At 43.8% G+C, this 22,328-nt stretch overlaps 2 protein-coding genes, 1 non-coding gene and 1 pseudogene across 3 annotated transcripts; 1 reads left to right on the top strand and 3 right to left on the bottom strand.

The window, feature by feature from the left end:
* Window positions 1–985: 985 nt before the first annotated feature.
* On the bottom strand, window positions 986–2,065 carry TAS2R60 (taste 2 receptor member 60). The gene has a single exon (XM_062194852.1). It carries the CDS (start codon window positions 2,063–2,065, stop codon window positions 986–988), a length of 1,080 nt encoding a protein of 359 aa, XP_062050836.1.
* Window positions 2,066–7,147: 5,082 nt separating this feature from the next.
* On the top strand, window positions 7,148–8,305 carry LOC133761888 (G/T mismatch-specific thymine DNA glycosylase-like; annotated as a pseudogene).
* Window positions 8,306–11,596: 3,291 nt separating this feature from the next.
* On the bottom strand, window positions 11,597–12,499 carry LOC133761880 (taste receptor type 2 member 143-like). Its single transcript, XM_062194827.1, has one exon. It carries the CDS (start codon window positions 12,497–12,499, stop codon window positions 11,597–11,599), a length of 903 nt encoding a protein of 300 aa, XP_062050811.1.
* A 6,302-nt stretch (window positions 12,500–18,801) lies between these two features.
* On the bottom strand, window positions 18,802–18,904 carry LOC133768737 (small nucleolar RNA U13). The gene has a single exon (XR_009867064.1). It is a non-coding gene; the product is annotated as a small nucleolar RNA U13 (small nucleolar RNA).
* Window positions 18,905–22,328: the final 3,424 nt, after the last annotated feature.

Raw genomic sequence — 22,328 nt, 5'->3', positions numbered from 1 at the left:
CCAGCTCCATCTTCTGACTGCAGCTTCCTGCCAGCGCAAACCCTTGGAGGCAGCAGTAATGTCCCAAGTAACTGAGCTCCTGCCATCCACACAGCAGACCTGAACTGAGACTGTGTAGAAGTGGAAAGCTTTTCCTGAATTTGGAAATAGAGAGTGGACAGGAAGGGATGAGGTTTTGGGAGCACAAGTACATCAGCCTTGACAAGCCAAAAGCAGGGATCTGTCTACTGATGCCAAGAGGTGGAAAACAGGAAAGGAGGCTGACAGATGTTAGACAGAATAGCAGAATTTGAGCAGTCTCACTCTGCATGCTTTGAGGGATAACTGAGCCAAAAGAAGTTCTGAAGAGAGCTGAGAAAAGTAGTTCAGTCATTCAAACCAGGAGTCTGTTTCTTTTTCAATGTGATATTTCAGATAGGTGACCTTGACCATGACAAAAATTGCAGTAGGTCCCAATATTGACATTAAAGAAGTTGCATCTGGACCTTTGGACCTTAACATTCCAGAACAAACCAACAGGCCAGGTTATTGTAGAGAACACAAACATAGAAATCATAGTCTCCAGCAATCTCAGAAGACTATCAGAATATACAAACCCCAGACAATACATACTGCCACACATGCACAGACTACATCATTGCCCTATGCAGAGAATTCGGATACCAGGAACCATGTCCACCAGGAAGGAAAGAGATCTTCACCATGTAGGTGGCCAGAAGACTGTGCAATGATGAAAAAGGAATGGTGGTTTGCAGGGGACAGCCAGGGGAAAGCTGAGGCTCCAAAAATCTTCTCTAGTCCGATTCAACAGAGGAAATATTGCACGATATATCAGGATCTTTTCACCCAGGTTTCAGGAGAGTAATTTTAGGTGATGAATCACAAGGAAAATAAGTTCCCCAGTTCTTTGACCACGTCAGGTCCCACAGGAATGCGGCCATATCAGATACACTCTTGCTGAAGGTATGTCCGTGACACCAGCTGTCTACCTTGCTGCTCCCATGCCTCCGAGGTGTCCATCAGCTGCAGCTCCAGAGGCCCCATTCCTCGAGCAGCATCCCTTCCCCAGCACAGCTTTCAGCTTATGGTTGGTGCAAAGCAGAATAAAAGGGTGGACTGCTGTGCACAGATAAATCAGCACCTGCCACACCCAGTACCTAAACTCCTGAGACGGAAAAATACCAGTAGCAGCGAGCATCACTGACAGAGAATAGGAGGTGAAGAGGACGGCAAAGGAGATGAGAGCCAGAAGAGCTTTGATGTGGGCCTGGGCACTGGGGTCTTGGGATCCCGAGAGACTCAAGAGGACCTTCTTTGTGTGTCTTCCAAGAGATGTGAGGAGCAAAACCATGCAAATGAGAAAGATAAGAGTAGGGACCAGCCAAGTAATCGCTTTTATAGGGAACAGATAGAATTTCTCACACGAGCTCCTCATGTTATTCCCAGTGACATTCCAAGATTGCCCATCCATCCTTAAATAGTTCTGATATATACTCTGATTACCCATGAAAAGTAGGATGGTACTCAAGGCAGAAAACCCCACAGAGCTGAGCAGCATCCACGGTACCCACCTAGACACCCTGCACTTTAGCCAGAGGAAGACGGGATGGGTGAAGGTGGTGATCTTCACGCAATAGAAGACACTGAGCCAGGTAGAGAACCATAAGGTGACAGCACTCAGGAAGTCCCAGTGGATGGCTAGGAACCGCAGTACATTGTTGTATGGGAAGACTGTCGGATGCAGGAAAATGTAAATATTCCTACATATCACCACCCACTGCAGGAAGAAGCGGGAGGCCCCGAGGCTGACCAGTAACTTATCACAAGGCGACAGTGTTCTCTGAAGCAACCAGCTCATGCCAAGTGTTGCAGTGATAATGCCGTTGCCCACCACTGCCACCAGGCACAAAAACAACAAGATTACAGCCAAGACAATGATTTTCGTATCAATCACTGCGTATCCTAGAATCATGTGGTTTCCATCCTGCTTTCCTGTGAACAAGCTGGGTCTCCAGGTTTCAAGGGCTGCTTCTGTTGGGTTGCTCTGCAAGGTCTTGTATGACATGCTTGTCCCTCCAGCTGCCCCAAGTGCAGAGCCGAGGCCAGAGTAGAAGACACAGATTATCAGAGGAAGGTGAAGAGGTTTCTTTTTTTTCAGAAAAGATGCAAATATAGTCCAGGTTTAGTTTCCAAAGCCCCCCTGCCTGCCTGCAAATTTGCCTTCCCACCTGCTTATTTTCTGTCCACGCCAACATCAACATGGATAATATATCAGGCCCTTGCATTTGGTGTCCTTACACAGGAGGTTAAACTTTCCTAAGCTGACACCTAAGCCATGACCACACACCTGCCAGCTGCCCATGGGTGAAATCCACAGGGCATGCCCCATACTGAGAGTCAGCCTTCATGTCCTTGGTGGAAGGTGAGGAGAATGGGTGCTACATTCTAGGCATGGTTCTAAGTGCTCATAACAACCCTATGAGACAGGATTTATGAGAATATCCCTTTAACAAAGAGATAGAAAAGTGAGCAAAACCTCTATGGAGAGAGGTTTATTTGAATCCTCTTATTCGTGGTGTTCATCACCATAAAATGGAACACAGGAAACAATTATATATACTTAGGTAGGCAGAATTTTTATAAAACTAACAAAAAATATTGTATGAGTAAGCTCCATCAAGATAACTATGAAATCAATGGCAGAAACAGTCTTGGACTCGGGGTCAAGACAAACTTTCACCCATGCCTCATCCCTCACGATGAGTCATTGTGTATGTCAGCGAACCCCTGTGCCGCTTCATGCCCATCTGTCAGACAGGTCGGGAAGTCTATTCTCATCCACAAGGTTGACCTAAAACTGAGACTCTAGACTGAAGGAAGACATGAACGATCATTTTAAAGAAATGCACTGAAATTATAGACTAAGACGCCTATCTAAAGTCACAGTGGCACAAAGGAAAGGTCAAGACTCAAACTGAGCCCAGGACAAGAGATTTCTCCCATAGTTCACAATATGTCTCTTTTTTAAACTTTTATTTATTCATTCGAAAGGCAGAGCAACAAAAAGAGGGAGAGACAGAGAGACAGACCTTCTATTCATTGTTTTACTCCCCCAAATAACCCCAACAACCAGGTCTGGGCCAGGTCAAAGCCAGGAGCCGGGAACTCCATTCTGGTCTCCCGCCTGGGTGGTAGGGGCCCACGTACTTGAGCCATCCCCTCATGCATTCCCAGGCTCATTAGCAGGAAGCCTGGTCAGAAGCAGGGCAGCCAAGACTCAAAACAGCACTCATGGGATGCCAGTTTCACAAGTGGCAGCTTTATCTGCTGTGTCACAATACCAGTCCCTACAATACATCTTTTTTAAAAAAGTGTTTTAATTTATTTGAAAGGCAGAGTTACAAAGAGAGAGAGGGAGAGACAGAGAGAGAGCTTCTATCTACTGGTTCACTCCCCAAGTGGCCGCAAAGGCCAGAGCTGGGCCGATCCAAAGCCAGGGACCAGGAGCTTCTTCCGGGTCTCCCACATGGGTGCAGGGGCCCAAGCACTTGGGCCATCTTCCACTGTTTTCCCAGGCCATTAGCAGGGAGTTGGATCAGAAGTAGAGCCAGTGTCATCCGTGGAGGCTTTACCCACTACACACAATGCCAGTCCCATCCTCACCATTCTTAAGTGAAATCAGATAACCAGATTTTGAGTCTTGTCATATCACATAATAACTTACTACAGAAGATCATTATTGTCATTCAACCTCTCTGAACCTTTCTTCACCTATAAAAAATATGGATCACAGATAAATGTGGCCATATATATGTGGAAGTATGATGAAAACTTGAAATCTCTGAACATACATAAGAAGTAATTGTTGGGGGACAAACATTTGGCACAGAGGTTAGGACTCCATTAGGGATGCACACATCCCATACTAGAGTGCCTGATTCAAGCCCCAGGTCCTCTACTTCTGATCCACTTTCTTGCTAATGTAAACCCTGGGAGGCAGCAGATATAATGGCTGAAATACCTAGGTCTCTACCTCCCATGTGGGAGACCCAGATGGAGATCCAGTCTCCCAGCTTCAGGTCCAGTCCTGATTGTTGTGGGGATTTGCATAATGAACCAGTAGATCTCTCTCTCTCTCTCTCTCTCTCTCTCTCTCATAAACTTAAAATAAATCTTTAAAATGCTTTTAAAAAGAAGTAATGATGAGGGTGATTACTTAAGAGAATGACCTTCATTTCTCCATCAAGTGAAGTGACAAGTAGTCCAAGCAGAATTCAAGAGAACATTAGGAATGCAGTTGAGCTCCAAGGAACCAGATGTTAGACAATCTTCATTAGCCAGAGGAGGGTAAGCAAACCAAGATAGCATTCGCCATGGAAATGAGCTTCAAAGAGTTAATAAACCAATCAGCAATAAGGTGAATAGTAAGTCGGTTCATGTGTGGCAGGAAGGTTTGCAGGTGGAAATGATTCTGAGTCAAATATAGCAATGCTGAAGGCTCAGGGCCAAGTACTATAAGAGGGAGCTAGTTAGTCATAGCATAGCCATTCCGAGCTGCACCATAACCTACCAGTTCCATGCAAGAATCCCCACCAAGAAGGAATACCAGGCAGAACCACATCACTCAGCATCCCTCTCTGGTTTCCAGTCCCTCTACAGGTAATAATGCTTCTCCAGCACAGAGGCCAACAATATTGAACGCTGTGTCCCTGGGTAGAGAAAAGATGAACTAAAATAGCTCTTCTACTCTGCCTTTCTGTGAAGATGCAAGTTTCTACGTGACAGAGTTTTCAACTGCCTACTTCTTTGCCCTTGTTCCTCTGGTTAACATTTTTCTGTTTTTTTAAGATTTATTTATTTGCTTTAAGCTGAAAAAGCTATATATTTGTAATCAAAACACAAGTAGCTAGGGGGATTACAACTTGTTCAGGTGGTATATCCCATGGCCTTGGTCACTGGTTGTTGGTTATACAGAGATTGATGTCTACATCCTAATAGGAAACTAATCATTATCAGTGTTATTTATCAGTCATATAAGCTGATATGGTGCTGGGCTCCAAGGCTAAAGAAATATGACTTGGATTGAAATAAAAAACAATGCATGAAAAAAAAGATTTATTTATTTGAAAGGTAGAATTACAGAGAGTGACAGACAGAAATAGAGATCTTCCATCTGCTGTTTCACTGTCCGAATGGCCACAATGGCCAGGGCTGGGCCAGGCTAAAGCCAGGAGCCAATAACTCCATCCTGGTCTCCGACATGGGTGCAGGGGCCCAAGTGCATAGGCCATCTTCCACTGCCTTCTCAGGCACATTGGCAGGGAGCTGCCATGGAAGAAGAGCAGCTGTGACTTGAACCAGCATTGCAAGCAGTGGCCTAACCCTCTAGGCCAGCCCCTCATTTCTCTATTTCTTACTGGAACACAGATATTAGGGAAAATTGTGGGCTCTTAACTCTGGAGTTTGGCCAGCCATGGACCATGGACAAATCTGATGTGGAAGACCTATATCTTTCCCATCTACCTCCTACCCCTTCAATGTCTCCTAAGATAAGAAAGGTGCGCAGTTAACCCTCCATTCATTAACATTTACTACACATTTCCTATATCATAATAGCCCTATAAAAGGCACTGGGGCTACAATGAACTGGATGTCTGTCCTCAAAGTGTTTTCATGCTCTAATCATAAACCACAAACATTCCCTGAACATACACCCTGTCAGATGAAGTTAATTTAAAAGGGTGAATAGTCATTTGTATTTAATTGTAAGATATGGGGGCCAACATTATGGCATAGTGAGTAAAACCACAATCTGCAGTGCCAGCATCCAATATGCGTGCTGGTTCGTGTCCCAGCTGCTCCTTTTTTTTTTTTTTTTTTTTTTTGACAGGCAGAGTGGACAGTGAGAGAGAGAGAGAGAGAGAGAGAGAGAGAGAGAGAGAAAGGTCTTCCTTTTGCCGTTGGTTCACCCTCCAATGGCCGCCGTGGCCGGCACTGCGGCCAGTGCACCACGCTGATCCGAAGGCAGGAGCCAGGTGCTTATCCTGGTCTCCCATGGGGTGCAGGGCCCAAGCACTTGGGCCATCCTCCACTGCACTCCCGGGCCACAGCAGAGAGCTGGGCTGGAAGAGGGGCAACCGGGACAGAATCCAGCGCCCCGACCAGGACTAGAACCCGGTGTGCCAACACTGCTAGAGAGGATTAGCCTGTTGAGCCACAGCGCCGGCTGCTCCATTTCTGATTCAGCTCCTTGCTAATGGCCTGGGAAAGCAGTCGAAGATGGCCCAAATGTTTGGGCCCTTGACACCCACGTAAGAAACCCAGATGAAGCTCCTGGCTCCTGGCTTAGGCCTGGATCAGCCCTCACCATTGAGGCCATATGGGGAGTGAACCAACAGATGCAAGATTCTCTCTCTCTCTCTCCCTCCCTCCCTCCCTCCCTCTCTGTAACTCTGACTTTCAAATAAATCTTTTTTAAACATGTGACATGTATTTTAAGGTAATTCTTCTGTCATTTGTGTTTTTTTGTTAGTGGTATTTTACTTTCTCATATTCAGATTTCTCTAAAATCTCTAGAGCCAACCTTGAGAACTTTTTAAATTTCATAGCTTGTCTTTATAAATGAAATCATGAAGGCAACAGAATAAGAATCCTGAGTAGGCTCTGTAGATGGGAAGCCCTCAACTCAGCCTCTCTCTCTCTCTCTCTCTCTCTCTCTTTCTCTCTCTCTCCTTCTCTCTCTCTCTCTCTCTCTCTCTCCTCTCTCTCTCTCTCTCTCTCTCTTTCTCTCTCTTTCTCTCTCTCCTCTCTCTCTCTCTCTTTCTTTCTCTCTCTCTCTCTCTCTCTTTCTCTCTTTCTCTCTCTCCCCTCTCTCTCGGAGGGATAGAGAAAAAGGTGGGCTCCCAAGCTGCAGTTCTAAATAATAGGTATCATTCTGCTCTCATCTCAAGAATTCTCAGAGTAGTTCAGCAGTAGCAGCAGCAGTCGCATCACTGTGGGACAACATAGATGTGTCTTGTATGTTGGAAGAAGACGGAGCCATCATGGCCAAGTCTCTGGAATTGTACCGCCCTGCGAACACTGTCACACCACAGAGACCAGCAGGCCACTTGCCTGGCAGAAGGAGCTGGCGCGGCGGCCACAGGGCATGCAAGCAGAGAACGTGGGCAACTATTCCCTTCAGCAAGCTCAAGCTTTTTATATGTTTCCCTTTCAACAAATGATGGCCGAGGCTCCCGATATGCCAGAAGTTACAGCCCCAGCTCGTGCTGAGGAACTTGTACAAGAAGCTCCAAAAGGAAGAAAAAGAAAACCTCAAGCAGCAGAACCAAAAAAACCAGCAGAACCCAAAAAACCTGCTGAGGTTAAAAAAAAAAAAAAAAAACCAGCAAATCTGCCAAGTCAAAGGAAAAGCAAGAAAAAATGACAGACATGTTTAAAGTGAAAAGGAAAGTAGACCATTAATGGTGTTTCAGAGGCCAGACTTCTGACCAAGACTCTCCCTGATATTTTGACCTTCAACCTGGACATTGTAATTTTTGGCATAAATGCAGGACTAAAAGCTGCTTACAAAGGACATCATCATCCTGGACCTGGAAACCATTTTTGGAAGCGTCTGCTCATGTCAGGGCTGAGTGAGGTCCAGCTGAACCACATGGACGATCACACTTTACCGGGGAAGTATGGTATTGGATTTACCAACATGGTGGAGAGGACAACGCCGGGCAGCAAGGACTTTCCCAGTAAAGAATTTCATGAAAGAGGATGTATTCTAGTACAGAAATATCAGCCATGATAGCAGTGTTTCATGGAAAATGTATTTGTGAAATTTTGAGTAAAGAAGTTTTTGGAGTGAAGGTTAAGAACTTGGAATTTGGGCTTCAACCCCACAAGATTCCAGACACAGAAACTCTCAGCTACACGATGCCATCATCCAGTGCAAAGTGTGCTCAGCTTCCTTGCATCCAGGACAAAAGTTCATTGCTACATTAAGTTAAAGGACTTCATAGATCAGTTGAAAGGCATTGAACGAAACACAGACATTCAAGAAGTGCAGTATACATTTGACCTACAGCTTGCCCAAGAGGATGCAAAGAAGACGGCTGTTAAGGAGGAAAAATACTATCCTGGCTATGAAGCAGACTATGGTGGTGCTGACAGTGAAAACCCATGTAATAGTGAACCTTGCAGCTTCTTGTCAAATGGGCTAGCTGCTGACAGCGTGGAGTTAAGAGAATCAAGTCTCAGTGACATTCCAGATGGGCAGCGGATAGCCCAGCCGTTACAGATCAGATTTATTAAATAAAAGTTAAAAAAATAAAAGACAGCAGTCTGAATATTTGTAGTTGATCTTAACTGTGCATAAACCCAGGCAGACCATTACTCCTTTTATGCCTAAGGAGGGTATGTTCATGATAAGAACGAGCACAGATAAGGAGGCAAATATGCTGATTTTCATTTATGAAGTTAGCCCTCAGTGGAGTCCCACTTGTTAGCTTTTGGTGGTAACTGAGGGTCAACCCAGAGCTGCCTAAGTTGCTCTCAACTCAGACCTCTTCACGTTAGGAGTGGTGTTGGGAGAGCTACTTAGTAGTAGAAATATGGATTGTGGTCTTGCTATGGCAAGGCTGACCCAGCCTCCTCCCCTGCCAGGGCACGGAGCCCTGGCCTTGGCCACCTCGCCCCGGTGTGCTAATCCTTTAGGAGGCAGAAACTCTTCTGCTGGAATCGTAGGTTCTGGAGAGTGCAGTAGAACTTTGACATTTTCTCACTCAGCTGTGTTTTACTTGAGAGATAAATTTGGTAGGGAAGGAACTGAATTTCTCTGTCAGTATTTATCACCATTGTAATTTCAACCTTGATTTTAAGGTTGGTGACATGGAAATGTGGTAAGAAATGAACTTACAGGCTGAGCAAAAGATGGCTGGAGGGGTTTGATAATCTTACTGAGGCCGGTGCTTTCTGTACATGAGATGTACCAAAATAAATAATGCAGGACCTTTCTCCCCAGGTAAATCTAGTAAGCCAATAATTTTAAAAATCCTTTCTCTGCATGATCGCTGTTACTTAGTTACTGAGGACTAAGTGAATCTGGCGGAAGGTTGGTTTGAAGTCTGTACCTTTGTGATTTTCTGATGTCTTTCCCATGGTGTAACAAATAGTCCAGACTCCTAGGTCTGGTAGATTAAAGCTGGGTATTCAGAAATGGCCATTTGCATTCACTCCTGATCACTCCAGTTCTGTGCAAACCCAGGGAGCATGCTCATTTTCAATGTGAAATATTACGAGGTTCCTCTTTCTCCCGAGGGGTGGTGTGTCTTGTTCTTCTTTTTGTAATAAGAGAAACAAATTCTTGTGACTCAATATGCTTTTTAGCTGTGGTACTGATGGGTTTTATTTTTCCTGAAGTCTAGGTCAAGCTGTATGAAAGTCATTAGTGTTATTTAAATGATGTACTGTACTGCTGTTTACATGGCCGTCTTTGTGGGTGCTCTGAAGTGCCTTGCATCAGGGATTAGGAGCAATGGAATTATTTTTTCATGGGACTATGTAAAACATGTAACCAGATATTGCTGTAGTAAATAACTATTGTAGCTTTACAATAGATTTTTTATTTGACTGGAGAAAATACCTTTTAAATTATGACAGATGCCCACTAGATAACAGGTTTGAAGATTTTCCAAACCTACAATAATGGTGTTTTACATTGAATATGACATATACATAGTAAATGTTGGTATATCCTGTACGTGACAGAATGATAATAATATTGAAATATTATTGAAATTCACTTGAAAGTCTGATGGTCTTCATAATAAAAAAATAATTAAGAATGAAAGGCAAAAAAAGGAAGAAGACAAAGCACTAATAAAGGTAGGGAAATGTGATTATGTCAACAATGATTAGATAAGCTTGGCTGCAGCAGAGGGATTCACAAAAGGAAATGGTGGCTTATTGAACCAAACAGAGAGAAAAAGAGAGACAAGGTAGGGGGGAGAGACAAAAAGAGAGAGCTCTTTCATCTACTGGTTCACCTACCCAAATAAACGGCTGTAATGGCCAAGGCTGGGCCAGGCTGAAGCCAAGAGCCAGGAGCCAGGAGCTTCTTCTGGGTCTCCCACCTGGGTGGCAGGGACCCAAGCACTTGCACCATTTTCTACTGCTTTCCCAGGTACATTAGTAGGAAGCTCAATAGGAAGTGGAGCAGCCAGGTCTTAAACCAGCACCCATATGAGATGCTGGTGTCACAGGCAGTGGCTCTACCCACTACACCACAATGCCTACCCCAAGTGTCCTCAATAAGAAGAAACACAACACAGATGATCTCCTCCTGACATGTCAGGAAGGAGCAAGGAGATAGATGTCTTTCTTCAACTCAGAGGAGTGCCCTCACCAGACCCAACCATGCTTGAACCCCAAGTTTAAGGTTCCACAACTCTAAGAAATAAACGTATGTTATTTTGGTCACCTCTTCTATTGTTTACTGTTATAGAAGGCTGAGATGACAAAAATACTAGGATATATGTATTTATTATTAATTATATGCATGTGTTACTTCACTAACACATTATATACATCACAAAATACACACAAAAATAAGAATTAAAAGGAAGAGAAAAAAATAGGTTGAAATTTAGTTTGCCATGTTTTGGTTCCCATACCCAGTGGATCATCTTACACAAGTCTCATTTTTCAAACTATCCTCCTAGGCAACAGCATCCAGCATCCAACTCCTTTGTAGGTAGACAGGATAGTAGGATTATCAAAATGAAGAAATACTTGAGTTTCCTTTTGCTTTCCTTCTGTCTTGTGTTGTTCAAAACCTGAAAACATTTCCACACCAGACAATTCCTTTTCATTCAACATGTAGGGAAGACAGGAAGTCACAGATGAGACATACAATGGCACAAAACTCATATATACCCTTGGTCTTTCATGGAATCCAACTAAAAAAAAATCCATGGGTAGAGTCCGTCTTAAGCAGAGCACAGAAGATAAGGATTGGCAGTGATGGGCAGAAGTAGGAAAGAAGGAGTTCCCAAGTGGTCCAAAGAATGACAGATGGAAGAGGTAGAGGTGTGTGAAGATGGAAGGAAGGTGTCCTGGGTTGATGTGGAGAGACTGAGCTGACAGCATGCAGTAGATGAGGAGGACAATTGGTGTCACAAAGTAGACGTGTGGGACAATCCATGGCGTTAACAAAAATACAAACCTCAGTTTGCTCATAGAGAAAATTGATGATGGTTACAGATCTCTGCAAAAGAGTACAGGTGAAAGGATGCTTGGAGAATATTATTGGGGTTGCTTGCATGGAGATTCAGAGAAGCTGGAGAGGAAACGTGGCCACGAGCTAAGGCCAGGTGATTTGAGACAGCCCGGGGACCCGGAGCAGTGGAAGGAATGGTAGGAACACAGAGGTGGAAAAAGAACCGAAGGGGCATGGAAGGGGTGAGCAAGAAGGAAGAAAATGAAATGAGAGGGACAGTACCCAAACCTTATGCATTCTTGCCACTCATGGGACTATTCAGCATAATGCTGATTATTGATACTGATAAGTTGGGAACAGAATCATCCTTTGTTAGGGTGGTCCAAAGCCTTATGAGCTGGCAGAACTTATGCCCCAAAATCTTGTCTTCAGGGCCTTTCTCAGCTTGGGGCTGCTCAGGATCAGGATGGTGGAGTGCAGAAAGAGACCCGCGTAGACAATCACTTCCCAGGCCCAAGGCAACTGATGACAGAATGTCGAGACTTTCACAGAGCTGGTAATCAGGAGCGAGTAATACAACATGTGGAAGATGAGAAAGCAAGCAAGTGATTTCAGAGCCACAGTGTGAGCCTGGGTGCTGGGATCCCGAGGGCCAGGCCTGTGACCCCTCATCTGCCCCAAATGCCGGCACAGTGAGAACATGAGCAAGAGGGTGGACATCAGGAACAACAGGAATGGAATCGACAATAAAAAGGCTCCATGAAAGAGAAAATACTTTGAAAAGAAGGTATATGGACTATAAGCCAGGGTGCTGTTTCCATGGGAACTCTGGGAGGCCGTCATCTGAATAGTAATTATGGTCCTAGAGATGGATGAGACACCTGACAGCACGCACATGATCAGAGAGGCCAGCAGCAGCCTGGGCCCCAACCGAGAAATCCTCCACTTGAGCCAGAAGAAGACGGGGTGGGAGAAGGACGAGATCTTCACACAGTAGAGAAGAGCAAGCCCGGCAGTGAGCCAGAACGTAAGAAAGTTGAAAAAATCCCAAAAAATGCTGAAAAATAAACATGCGTGAGAAAAACCAAAGGTGGCCAGGAAGTTGTTCAGAGTGCCTACCATATGCAGGCACAGCCTAGAGGCAGCCAGGCAAGCCACAATCATTTCACCTGTGGGCAGTGCCCGGCACCTGACCCACTCCCTGCCCAGCGTGACGACCATGAAACCATTCTGCAACACTGAAACCAATGACTCCAGGCAAAAGATGACCATGAAGACGAACGCAGAAGACATCTTCTCTAGGGAGGTTCAGCTCAGACTCGGCTCCTACTCCGGAGTGCTGGGACACACCCACAGGGAAAAAGAGTCTCTGGCCAAACCCACCTGTTGTGAGCAGAGACCCCAAAACTCCTCTCCTTAGATTCATACAAAATCCCAGTCCCAGTTCAGGATTTGAAAAGAAGATTCTTGTGACCTCTCTCTCTCTGCATGCAAATTGCTCTAAGCTCAATGACACCCTGCTCTGTTTGCATAACCAGTATTTGCTTATTCTTTATCAGATTCAGATGCAGGGAAATGTGAACAGGATGGAGAAGCTGGCTGTAATTGAAAATACTGGCATGTGGACATTGTCTTTTAACTGTACTATTTCTTTCCTAAATTTCTCTGAAAAGTTGCTGTTACCCTAATTTCCATCCCTGAATCATAACCCTTCCTGGTCTTGGGGTAATATTTTATAGTCAGTGCCTCTGTATACTGTATTAAGGCCCATCTCCCAAATGGGTGGAATGGGAAGCCATCTCCATGCACAAGGAATTACCAAGACAAGGCCCCTTCACACCGACCTTCATTCTGCCTGCAACATCACTGCCAGGCTCCGTGTTGGAGTTCATGGGGTCTCCAGCTAAAGTATGCATTTCCCTGACATGGTAGCATCCCATCTGTGAGATGTCAATAGCTTGGTTCTGGTGTACTTGATAAATAAAAAAAAATCAATCAGTTCCTAAGAAGGCTGTGAAGAGAGAGTTGGTCAGTCATAATAAGAGAAACTGACCCAGAAAGGACATCACAACAGGAGTGGAGGGAAGCAAGAGCAGGTGGAGACAAGCCGAGCCCAGGACAATGCTGGCCCAGAGGAGCTAAGCTCCATTCTAGGACAATTCTTTTTTAAAAGATGTAGTTATTTACTTACTTACTTACAGAGTCAGAGTGGCAGAAGAGAAAAAAAGAGAAAAAGAAAGATCTTCCATCAGCCGGTTCACTCCCCCAAATGGCCACAAAAGCTGGAGTTGGTCCAGGGGGAGCCAGGAACCCAGAGCTCCATTAGGATCCCCTAATGGAGTGCCAGGGGGCCAAGCATTCGGGCCATCTCCTGCTGCTTTCCCAGGTGTATCAGCCAGGAACTGGATCAGAAGTGGAGCACTCAGGACTCAAACCAGTACTCGTAGAAGCAGGTAGCAGCAGAGCTGACTGCACCACAATGCTGACCCCCACCCTAGAGCAATTCTTAATGTAGTAACAACCAACCTGTTTGAATATCTTCATGATGTCACACATACTACATTTCACTTTCACTATTGGGCCACACAAAGTGACACTGGTTCAGATCAGCCAACAAGGCTCAGGGAACCAGCAGCAATGGTCGAGGTGGGCTGCAAAAGGAAAGAACACCTTTGCACATGAGGAAAAAGGAAAACCAGAGGGGAGAAGAGAGAGAAAGCAGGTGGGAGAAAGCAGCGGTATGGATGAAAGAGTAAGAGAAGACAGTCCCTCCTCAAACGTCTGGGATCCTGAACTCAGGGTCCCCCCTCATGATCACTCCTTCACACAGTCTAACCTAGGATCCCACAGGTGAGAGGTCTCAGTGTGGAAAACAATAGACAAGGAGCCGGCATTGTGGCGTCATGGGTAAACCCACCACTTGCCATGCAGGCATCCCAAATGGATGCTGGTTCCTGCTGCAGCTGCTCCACTTCCAATCCAGCTCCCTGATGATGGCCTGGGAAAAGCAGCAAAAGATGAACCAAATACTGGGGCTTCTGCAACCCACGTGGGAGGCCTGGAAGAAGCTCCTGACTCCACCTGGTCCAGCCATGGCCATTGTGGTCATCTAAAAGTGAACAAGCAGATGGAAGAATTCTCTCTCTCTCTCTCTCTCTCTGTAACTTTCCTTCAAATAAATAAACCTTTAAAAAAAGAAATGAAAAGAAAATTATAGAGAAATAAAAAGGACAGACTTTTATAGTAGAGACCTGAAGGAAAACAGGTTCTTCTAACTCTCAAATATAACATTTACTTCAATAGCTGCTTTGTTTTTATGAACTCCCAAGATTGTCAAGGAGCAGATAATCCAATCTGATTAGCTATCTTGCAGCCTAGCTTCACTGCCTGGCTTAATTCTTTGCTTGTTTCCCTCAGGCTTCTGAAGACAGCAGCAATGAGCGGTGTCTGCCTGTTTCACAACGTCTTGCTCTTCTGGGAATGCTTTGGCAAGAGGCTCACTTCATGATGTCATCAAGAAGCAAGCTGGGGCCATGGCGCACACGCCCTGTGGTGGCCACGTGTAACCAAGTGTACACTGTGTGCTCACAGGCACACTTCATGTTGCATGCACAGTCACCAAAGCATGTCGCTGGCCAGAACCTGTCTTCCCGGGGACACCTCTTGTGCCGTAACTGACAGCTCGACAGAGCCAGGGTTTTCTCTGTTACGATTCTTTTCCTGAAGAAGGTTTAAAGAGCACCCTTCCCTCAGGCACTTGTTCATCCCCCTCTCAGTGCTCCTCTACGTATGTCTTCTAAAAGACCCACGTCCCATTCCTAGTCCATCTTCAAACAGACCACCAGCAGGACAATAATTCTAGCTGCTTGCCACAGTCTCTCAAATGTGAAACAGCAGTCAAAATAATCGCTGTTATCCATAGAGTTTGGATCACATTTCTCTTTCCTAAAAGGACTGCTCACCAACAGATGAAGCTGAAGAATTATTTTCATAGCATGATCAGCTGAATGATTTCCAGAGTTCCCTGTAAGAGGGTACAAATGTCCAACAAGTAACATTAGCAGGCTTGTTTCCAGGTAGGAGATCCTGCAAAAATCCCTCGTGCTTCCTTCATTTTATCTCTCCACACACGTAAGGCTTTTATTTGTTTCCACTTGTAAATGTTTGTATTTTGTTTTGTTTCTTATTATTTTCAAGAATGCATTGGGTCACCTGAGAAACATGTGCGAATAGATTTCATTTGACAGTGCTTGTAAGTCTTGGTACCCATTCTCCCCTGGAACTTTAGTGGCTTGCAGTCATAAACATTTCTACATTTTTCTATGGTTTCATCAGGTAACTGACTGCTTGTTCCAAGGAAAGGCAAAAGAGGAACGAAATACAAACGTTCTTAATGGCTAGATTGTACATAAATAGTAAGCTAAACCATGCACAAACTTAATAATGATTTCCCTACAGGATAAACTCTAAATATTTTCATGGACCTACAGACTTCCTGTAAATCTCATATTTAGGTAAATAATGTAGGGCAAAAAGTTGGTGTGAAACAATTTTAGCTTTCTAAAAGGAAACATGAGGATTTCCAATACCCCCAGTTATCCAAATGTGTAAGCAGTTAAATGTACTTCATTATTCAGGTAAGTTTATACACTTTCTTTTCATATAAAAATAGCATTTTCAAAGCTATTTTTAATTTTATTTTTAAAGTATTTTTTATTTGACAGGTAGATATATAGATAGTGAGAGAGAGAGACAGAGAGAAAGGTCTTCCTTCCATTGGTTCACCACCCAAATGGCCACCATGGCCGGTGCTGCACCAATCCAAAGCCAGGAGCCAGGTGCCTCTTCCTGGTCTCCCAGGAACCCAAGCGCCTGGGCCATCCTCCACTGCCCTCCCGGACCACAGCAGAGAGCTGGAGTGGAAGAGGAGCAACCGGGACTAGAACCTGGCGCCCATATGGGATGCCGGCGCTGCAGGCGGAAGATTAACCAAGTAAGCCACAGCGCCAGCCCCCACTATTTTTAATTTTAAAGTTAGCCTGCAAGAAGATTCAAAGTCCACTTTCTAATCAAAAATCTTCAGAACAGTTGTTTCTATCTTTGAGCAATTCAAAGCAACAAAATAAGTCTCTAAAGGAATATATAGATGCCCCTTCCATAATGCATAAATTTGGGGGGAACATTCAAAAATCTCTCTACAAGCTGTTTGGAACCATACAATCTTTGTTGTCAGTCGTAGTTATCCTACTGTGTGCTATAGAACATTCAAAATCGTTTCTCTTATCCAGTTGCAGCCCTGTGCTTGTTAACGATCCTCTCTCCATCCCTCCCTCTCCCCAGAACACTTTCCAACCTCTGGTAACACTACTCTACTCTCTACTTCTATGAGATCAACACTTTTAGCTTCCATGCATAAATGAGAACATGTGGTACTTGTCTTTCTGTCTGACTTATTTCACTTACATAATGACTCATCTATGTTGCCTCCAGTGACAAGATTTCAATTTTTATAGCTAAATACTCCTCTGGATTTGTATATCACATTTTCTTTAGCCATTCAGCCACTGACAGACATCTGGGCTGGTTCCATATCTTAGCTACTATGAATAGCAACGCAATAAACACAGGAGCGCAGATAATTCTTCAACACACTGATTTACTTTCCTTTGGATATATACTCCATAGCAGAGTTGCTTTATCAACTAGTAGTTCTATTTCTAGTTTGTTGAGGAACCCCCAACCTGTTTTCCATAATGGCTGTACTTATTTATATCCCCACCAACAGTGTGCAATTCTGAGATTTCTTCTTTCCCTACATCCTCAACAGCATTTGTTATCTTTCGTCTTTTGTTACAATACCCATCCTCAACAGTGTGAGGTAATAACTCATTGTGGTTTTGAATTGCATTTCTCTCGTTATAAGTGATGATGAGCATTTTTTCATATACTGGTTAGCCATTTGAAAATCCTCTTCTGTGAAATGTATGTTCAGGTCATTTTACATTTTTAAACATTGGATAACTTGGGGCCAGCATTGTGGCATACTGAGTAAAGCCACGGACTACAACACCAGCATCCCATGTGGGTGCTGATTTGTTTCACATGCTGCTCTGCTTCTGACCCAGCTCTCTGCTGTGGCCTGGGAAGGCAGTAGAGGATGGCCCGGATTCTTAGGCCCCTGTGCCCACATGGGAAACAGGGAGGAGGCACCTGGCTCCTGGCTCCTGGCTTCAGATCGGCGAAGGTCTGGTCATTGTGGCCATTTGGGGAGTGGATCAGTGGAGGGAAGACCTTTCTCTCTGTCTCTCCCTCTCACTGTCTGTAACTCTGCCTCTCAAATAAATAAATAAAATATTTTAAAAAATCAGATAACTTGGGGCCAGCATTGTGATGTACTGAGTAAAGCCACCAACTACAACACCGGCATCCCATGTGGGTGCCGATTCATTTCACATGCTGCTCTGCTTCTGATCCAGCTCTCTGTTAATGGCCTGGTAACTGCTTGGGCCCCTGCCACCCACATGGCAGACCTGGATGAAGCTCCTGGCTCCTACTTCAGCCTGGTCCAGCCTTGGCCATTGCAGCCATCTGGGAAGTGAACCAGTGGATTGAAGATTCTCTCTCTCTCTCTCTCTCTCTAACTCTCTCAAATAATAAATAAATCACATTTTAAAAAGATTTATTTATTTGAAAGGCAGTTACAGAGAGAAAGAGAGAGAGAGAGAATCTTTTATCTGCTGGTTCACTCCCTAAATGGCCACAAAGCCAGGAGCCAGGAGCTTCTTCCGGTTAAGCACTCAGCCATCTTCCACTGCTCTCCCAGACCCATTAGCAGGAAGCTGGATCAGAATTAGAGCAGCCGGGATTTGAAATGGCACCCATATGTGATGCATCACAGGTGGTGACTTTACCCACTAGGCCACCATAAGTAAATCTTTAAAAAATAAAATAGGCCAGCGCCGCAGCTCAATAGGCTAATCCTCCGCCTGTGGCGCTGGACACCGGGTTCTAGTCCTGGTCGGGGCGCCGGATTCTGTCCCGGTTGCCCCTCTTCCAGTCCAGCTCTCTGCTGTGGCCTGGGAAGGCAGTGGGGGATGGCCCAAGTCCTTGGGCCCTGCACCCCATGGGAGACCAGTAAAAGCACCTGGCTCCTGGCTTCGGATCAGCGCGGTGTGCAGGTCGCAGCACGCCGGCCGCGGTGACCGTTGGAGGATGAATCAATGGAAAAGGAAGACCTTTCTCTCTGTCTCTCTCTCTCTCTCACTGTCCACTCTGCATGTCAAAAAAATAAAAATAAATAAAAATTTTAAAAAAATAAAATCAGATAACATGAGGTTGTTCGAGTTTCTCATATATTATGAGTATTAATTCCTTATCAGATGGGTAGTTTGTGATTATTTTCTCCAATTATGTAGATTATCTTTTCATTTTATTAATTCTCACTTTAGTTATGCAAAAGCTTTCTGGTTTGATGTAATCAATATTCATATCCAAAACCTCTTTGCTTGGTCTAATATCCTGAAAAATTGCCCCTATATTTTCTTCTAATATTTCATAGTTTCAGATACTACAGGTAGGTCTTTTTTTTTTTTTCAGGTAAGATGGGTAACAGGCCAGTGTCATAGTAAGATTTTAAGGAGGCACATCTCACATAGTAGCATGAAAACCAATCATCATACTAATGAACCACAAAAAGATCTACACGTAAGTCCTCCACAATTTGCGTTGATTTTTGTATATGGTAGAGACAAGGGTCTGGTTTCCTTCTCCATATCTGTTTTCCCCAGAAACACTTATTGAAGAGATTGTTCATTTTCCAGCACACATTCTTGGTGTCTTTGCTTAAATAAATGCAATAAACATATGGATTTATATCTGTGTTTTATATCCTGTTCCATTAGTATGTGTGTATGTTTTTAATCCCAGTACCATATTGCCTTGGTTACTATAGCTTTGTAGTATGTTTCTTTCTTAAGATTTTATTTATTTATTTGAGAGGTAGAGTTACAGACAAAGGAAGGGAGAGAGAGAGAGAGATGTCTTCCATCTGCTGGTTTGCTTCCCACATGGCTGCAATAGCCAGAGCTTGGCTGATCAGAAGCCAGGAGCCAGGAGTTTCTTCTGGGTCTCCCACATGAGTGCAGGGGACCCAATGCCTTCAGTCATCTTCCACTCTATCCCAGGCCATAGCAGAGAGCTGGATGATAAGAGGAGCAGCAGGGACTAGAACCAACACCCATACGGGATGCCGATGCCACGGCTGAGGATTAACCTACTGAGCTACAGCATTGGCCCCTGTAGTATGTCTTCAAGTCACATACTGTGATGTCTCCAGCTTTACTCTTGTTGCTCAGGATTGCTTTGGCTATTTGAGGGCTTTTATGGTTCTATACAAATTGTAGGAGAATTTTTTCTATTTCTGTAAAGAATGCCACTGACATTTTGATTCCACTGAATCTGTAGATCACTTTAGGTAATATGAATATTTTAACAATATTAATTTTCCTAATCTATGGACATGAGATGTCTTTTTTTTTTTTTTTTGGCCTCTTCATTTTCATCAGTTTTTTATAGCTTTACTTGTAGAATTCTTCTTCATTAATTAAATTTATTCCTGTGGATTTTATGTTTTGTAGCTATTGTAAATGGGCTTGCTTTCTTGATTTCATTTGAGCTAGTTTACTTGTGGATAGCAGTGTTACTGACTTTTGCATGTTGATCTTGCATCCTGCAAATTTTTATCAGTTCTTAACAGTTTTTCGGTGGAGTCTTTAGATTTTTCTATAAGTAATATGATGTCATCTGCAAACAGGGGTTTTTAATTTCCTGCTTTTCAGTTTGGATTATTGTTCTGTTGCCTAATTGCTCTGTGGCTTGGATGTCCAGTATTACACTGAATAGGGATGATAAAAGTAGACATCTTTGTCTTGTTCAAAACTTGGGGAAAAAACATTCAATGTTTCCTCATTCAATATGACGTTATGCTCTATGTATATCTATTTTATATACTGAGCTTCAGGCAAGCAAATGCTCAAAATTCAAAGTTCATTTTCCATGTCCTCTTTTTCTGGGAGCTCCTGGAGAATGTTCTCATCTATAGCCAGAAAGAAATTCATGAAAAAGGAAGATAAATGACAGCCCATCTGAAATCCCGGATGCAGGAGAGGCAAAGGGCACCACAAGGATGACTGTTAAGGTAGGTCTCAGCAGGTGCACCCAACACAGGGACAAGTCCTGACTATAACAGAAGAGGCTCTAGAGGAGTTTCTCATGCAAATAAAAATTTTCTAATATCTCTTTTGTCCAAAATTATTGAAAAATATTTAAGAGTGAAAAGCAAACAAAGTAAGGAAATTGCTAGTCAGTAGAAAACAAAATTAGAAGTGACTGGGGCTGGTATTGTTGCCTAGCAGGCAAAGTCACCACCCATGACACCAACACCCCATATGGGCACCAGTTCATGTCTCAGCTGCTCTGTTTCTGATCCAACTCCCTGGGAAAGCACTGGAAGACGGCCCAAGTCCTTGGGTCCCTGAACCCATGTGGGAAACCTGGAAGAAGCTCCTGGCTCCTGGCTTCAACCCACCCCAGGCCATTTGGGGAGTGAACCAGCAGATGAAAGATCTCTGTCTCTCCTCTCTCTCTCTCTGTAACACTGCCTTTCAAATAAATAAATAAATCTTTAAGAATATAAAAAATGTAAAAATTACATGGTTCTACCACAAATAGCATTTACTCTGTCATATTATGTTAAGCACTGAATATTGATTAACATTACAATAAAAGTACACGCCACAGACGAGAGTGAGAAAGAAGAGTTTTCATACTCCACTGGGAGAATTATGTCCAAGTCTGAAAATTCTAAAGTAGGAACACAGTCTTGCAATTTGGAGACAAAGACATACACAAAACTCTCTCACACAGACACCGAGAGACACACCAGCTGAAAGAGGTTAAGTAGTTGCCTTAGGCAAGAGGGAAATGGTAGAGGACGGGTACTAGAAACCACTGTTTCTCAAAACAAATCGGGTAAAAATATCTGGCTTTTTAAACTAGGTACATACATAACTTTGACATATATATAACTTAACAGAACTCTGGAAACATATAACTTTGATGGAATATTTTTTAAAAATTAGAAAAGGCAACAAGTGGAAGTCCAGACACAAAATGTAGCCCAATTATGCTTCCACGGTTTTGTACACGATGATGCCTCCTGGAAGTAAAGATTGATTTTCCTCTTGCAATTAAGTACTGGACTGCTGTTCCTGTAAACATAAATTATAATGATCTAATTTTAATGAAATCTTCCAAGTGTGTGTTTCACATAATAATTTGGAGGAAGAAAAGGCAGAAATCAACATGAGTCATGTTTCATGGGATGCTGGCACTACCGGCAGTGGCTTTACCCGCTACACCACAGTGCCAGCCCCAAGATTCCTATTTTTCAAATTTGATTTTTCCCTTGAATTTTTCTCTCTCCACCATCCTGCATCTTTTCTCTCTTTCCACCCCTGAACAGTCCCCCCTCACCACTCACCATCATATCCCTTTTTGGAAGGGAGTGTTCGTGGTACCAGGTCATAAAGCACTTCTCAAGGTGAGGCCAAAATGTAGTGACCTATGTACCACTCTTGGTGGTATGATAGTGCTGGGAGTTGGAGACCAGAATGAAGAAGCACCCACTATCTTCTCAAAATGGTATGGAAACTCACACATTTCCTCTTAAACTCAATGGAGAAAAAGAAGAAATTCAAAAAGCATTTGCAATCTTCCAGCCCCTCCTGACCATCCTCATTTTGTCCCCACATGTAGAAATAAAGAAAATACAGGAATTTGGGTAGGCAAAAAGAAGTAGAGTTTCCAAGCAGCTAACCCTAGGGGGGGTATTTCAGAGGGCTTGGCTGCGCACTGGGAAAGTGAGTGAACCAGCCAGAAATGGGTGCTAGCTTCCCAGTTGCACAGGTGGGCACATGAGCTAGTGGTGGTAACAGCTCAGACTATGGTAACAAGAGGAAGAGTAGAAAAAATTAAATCAAAGATATTAAGTGGTTCCAGAGCAGAAATACCATCTGCAACAGAGCGAATTTATACTGAACACCTAACATGGCTGGCATTGTGC

Source organism: Lepus europaeus, chromosome 1 (assembly GCF_033115175.1).
Source record: "Lepus europaeus isolate LE1 chromosome 1, mLepTim1.pri, whole genome shotgun sequence".
NCBI classification, from domain to species: domain Eukaryota; kingdom Metazoa; phylum Chordata; class Mammalia; order Lagomorpha; family Leporidae; genus Lepus; species Lepus europaeus.
The sequence above is the reverse complement of the archived record's forward strand: the minus strand, read 5'-3'. Positions and strand labels throughout refer to the sequence as shown.

Bases quoted from the DNA above. Each gene is read 5' to 3' on its own strand.
- TAS2R60 (XM_062194852.1), bottom strand. From the start codon at position 2,065: ATGTCATACAAGACCTTGCAGAGCAACCCAACAGAAGCAGCCCTTGAA.
- LOC133761880 (XM_062194827.1), bottom strand. From the start codon at position 12,499: ATGTCTTCTGCGTTCGTCTTCATGGTCATCTTTTGCCTGGAGTCATTG.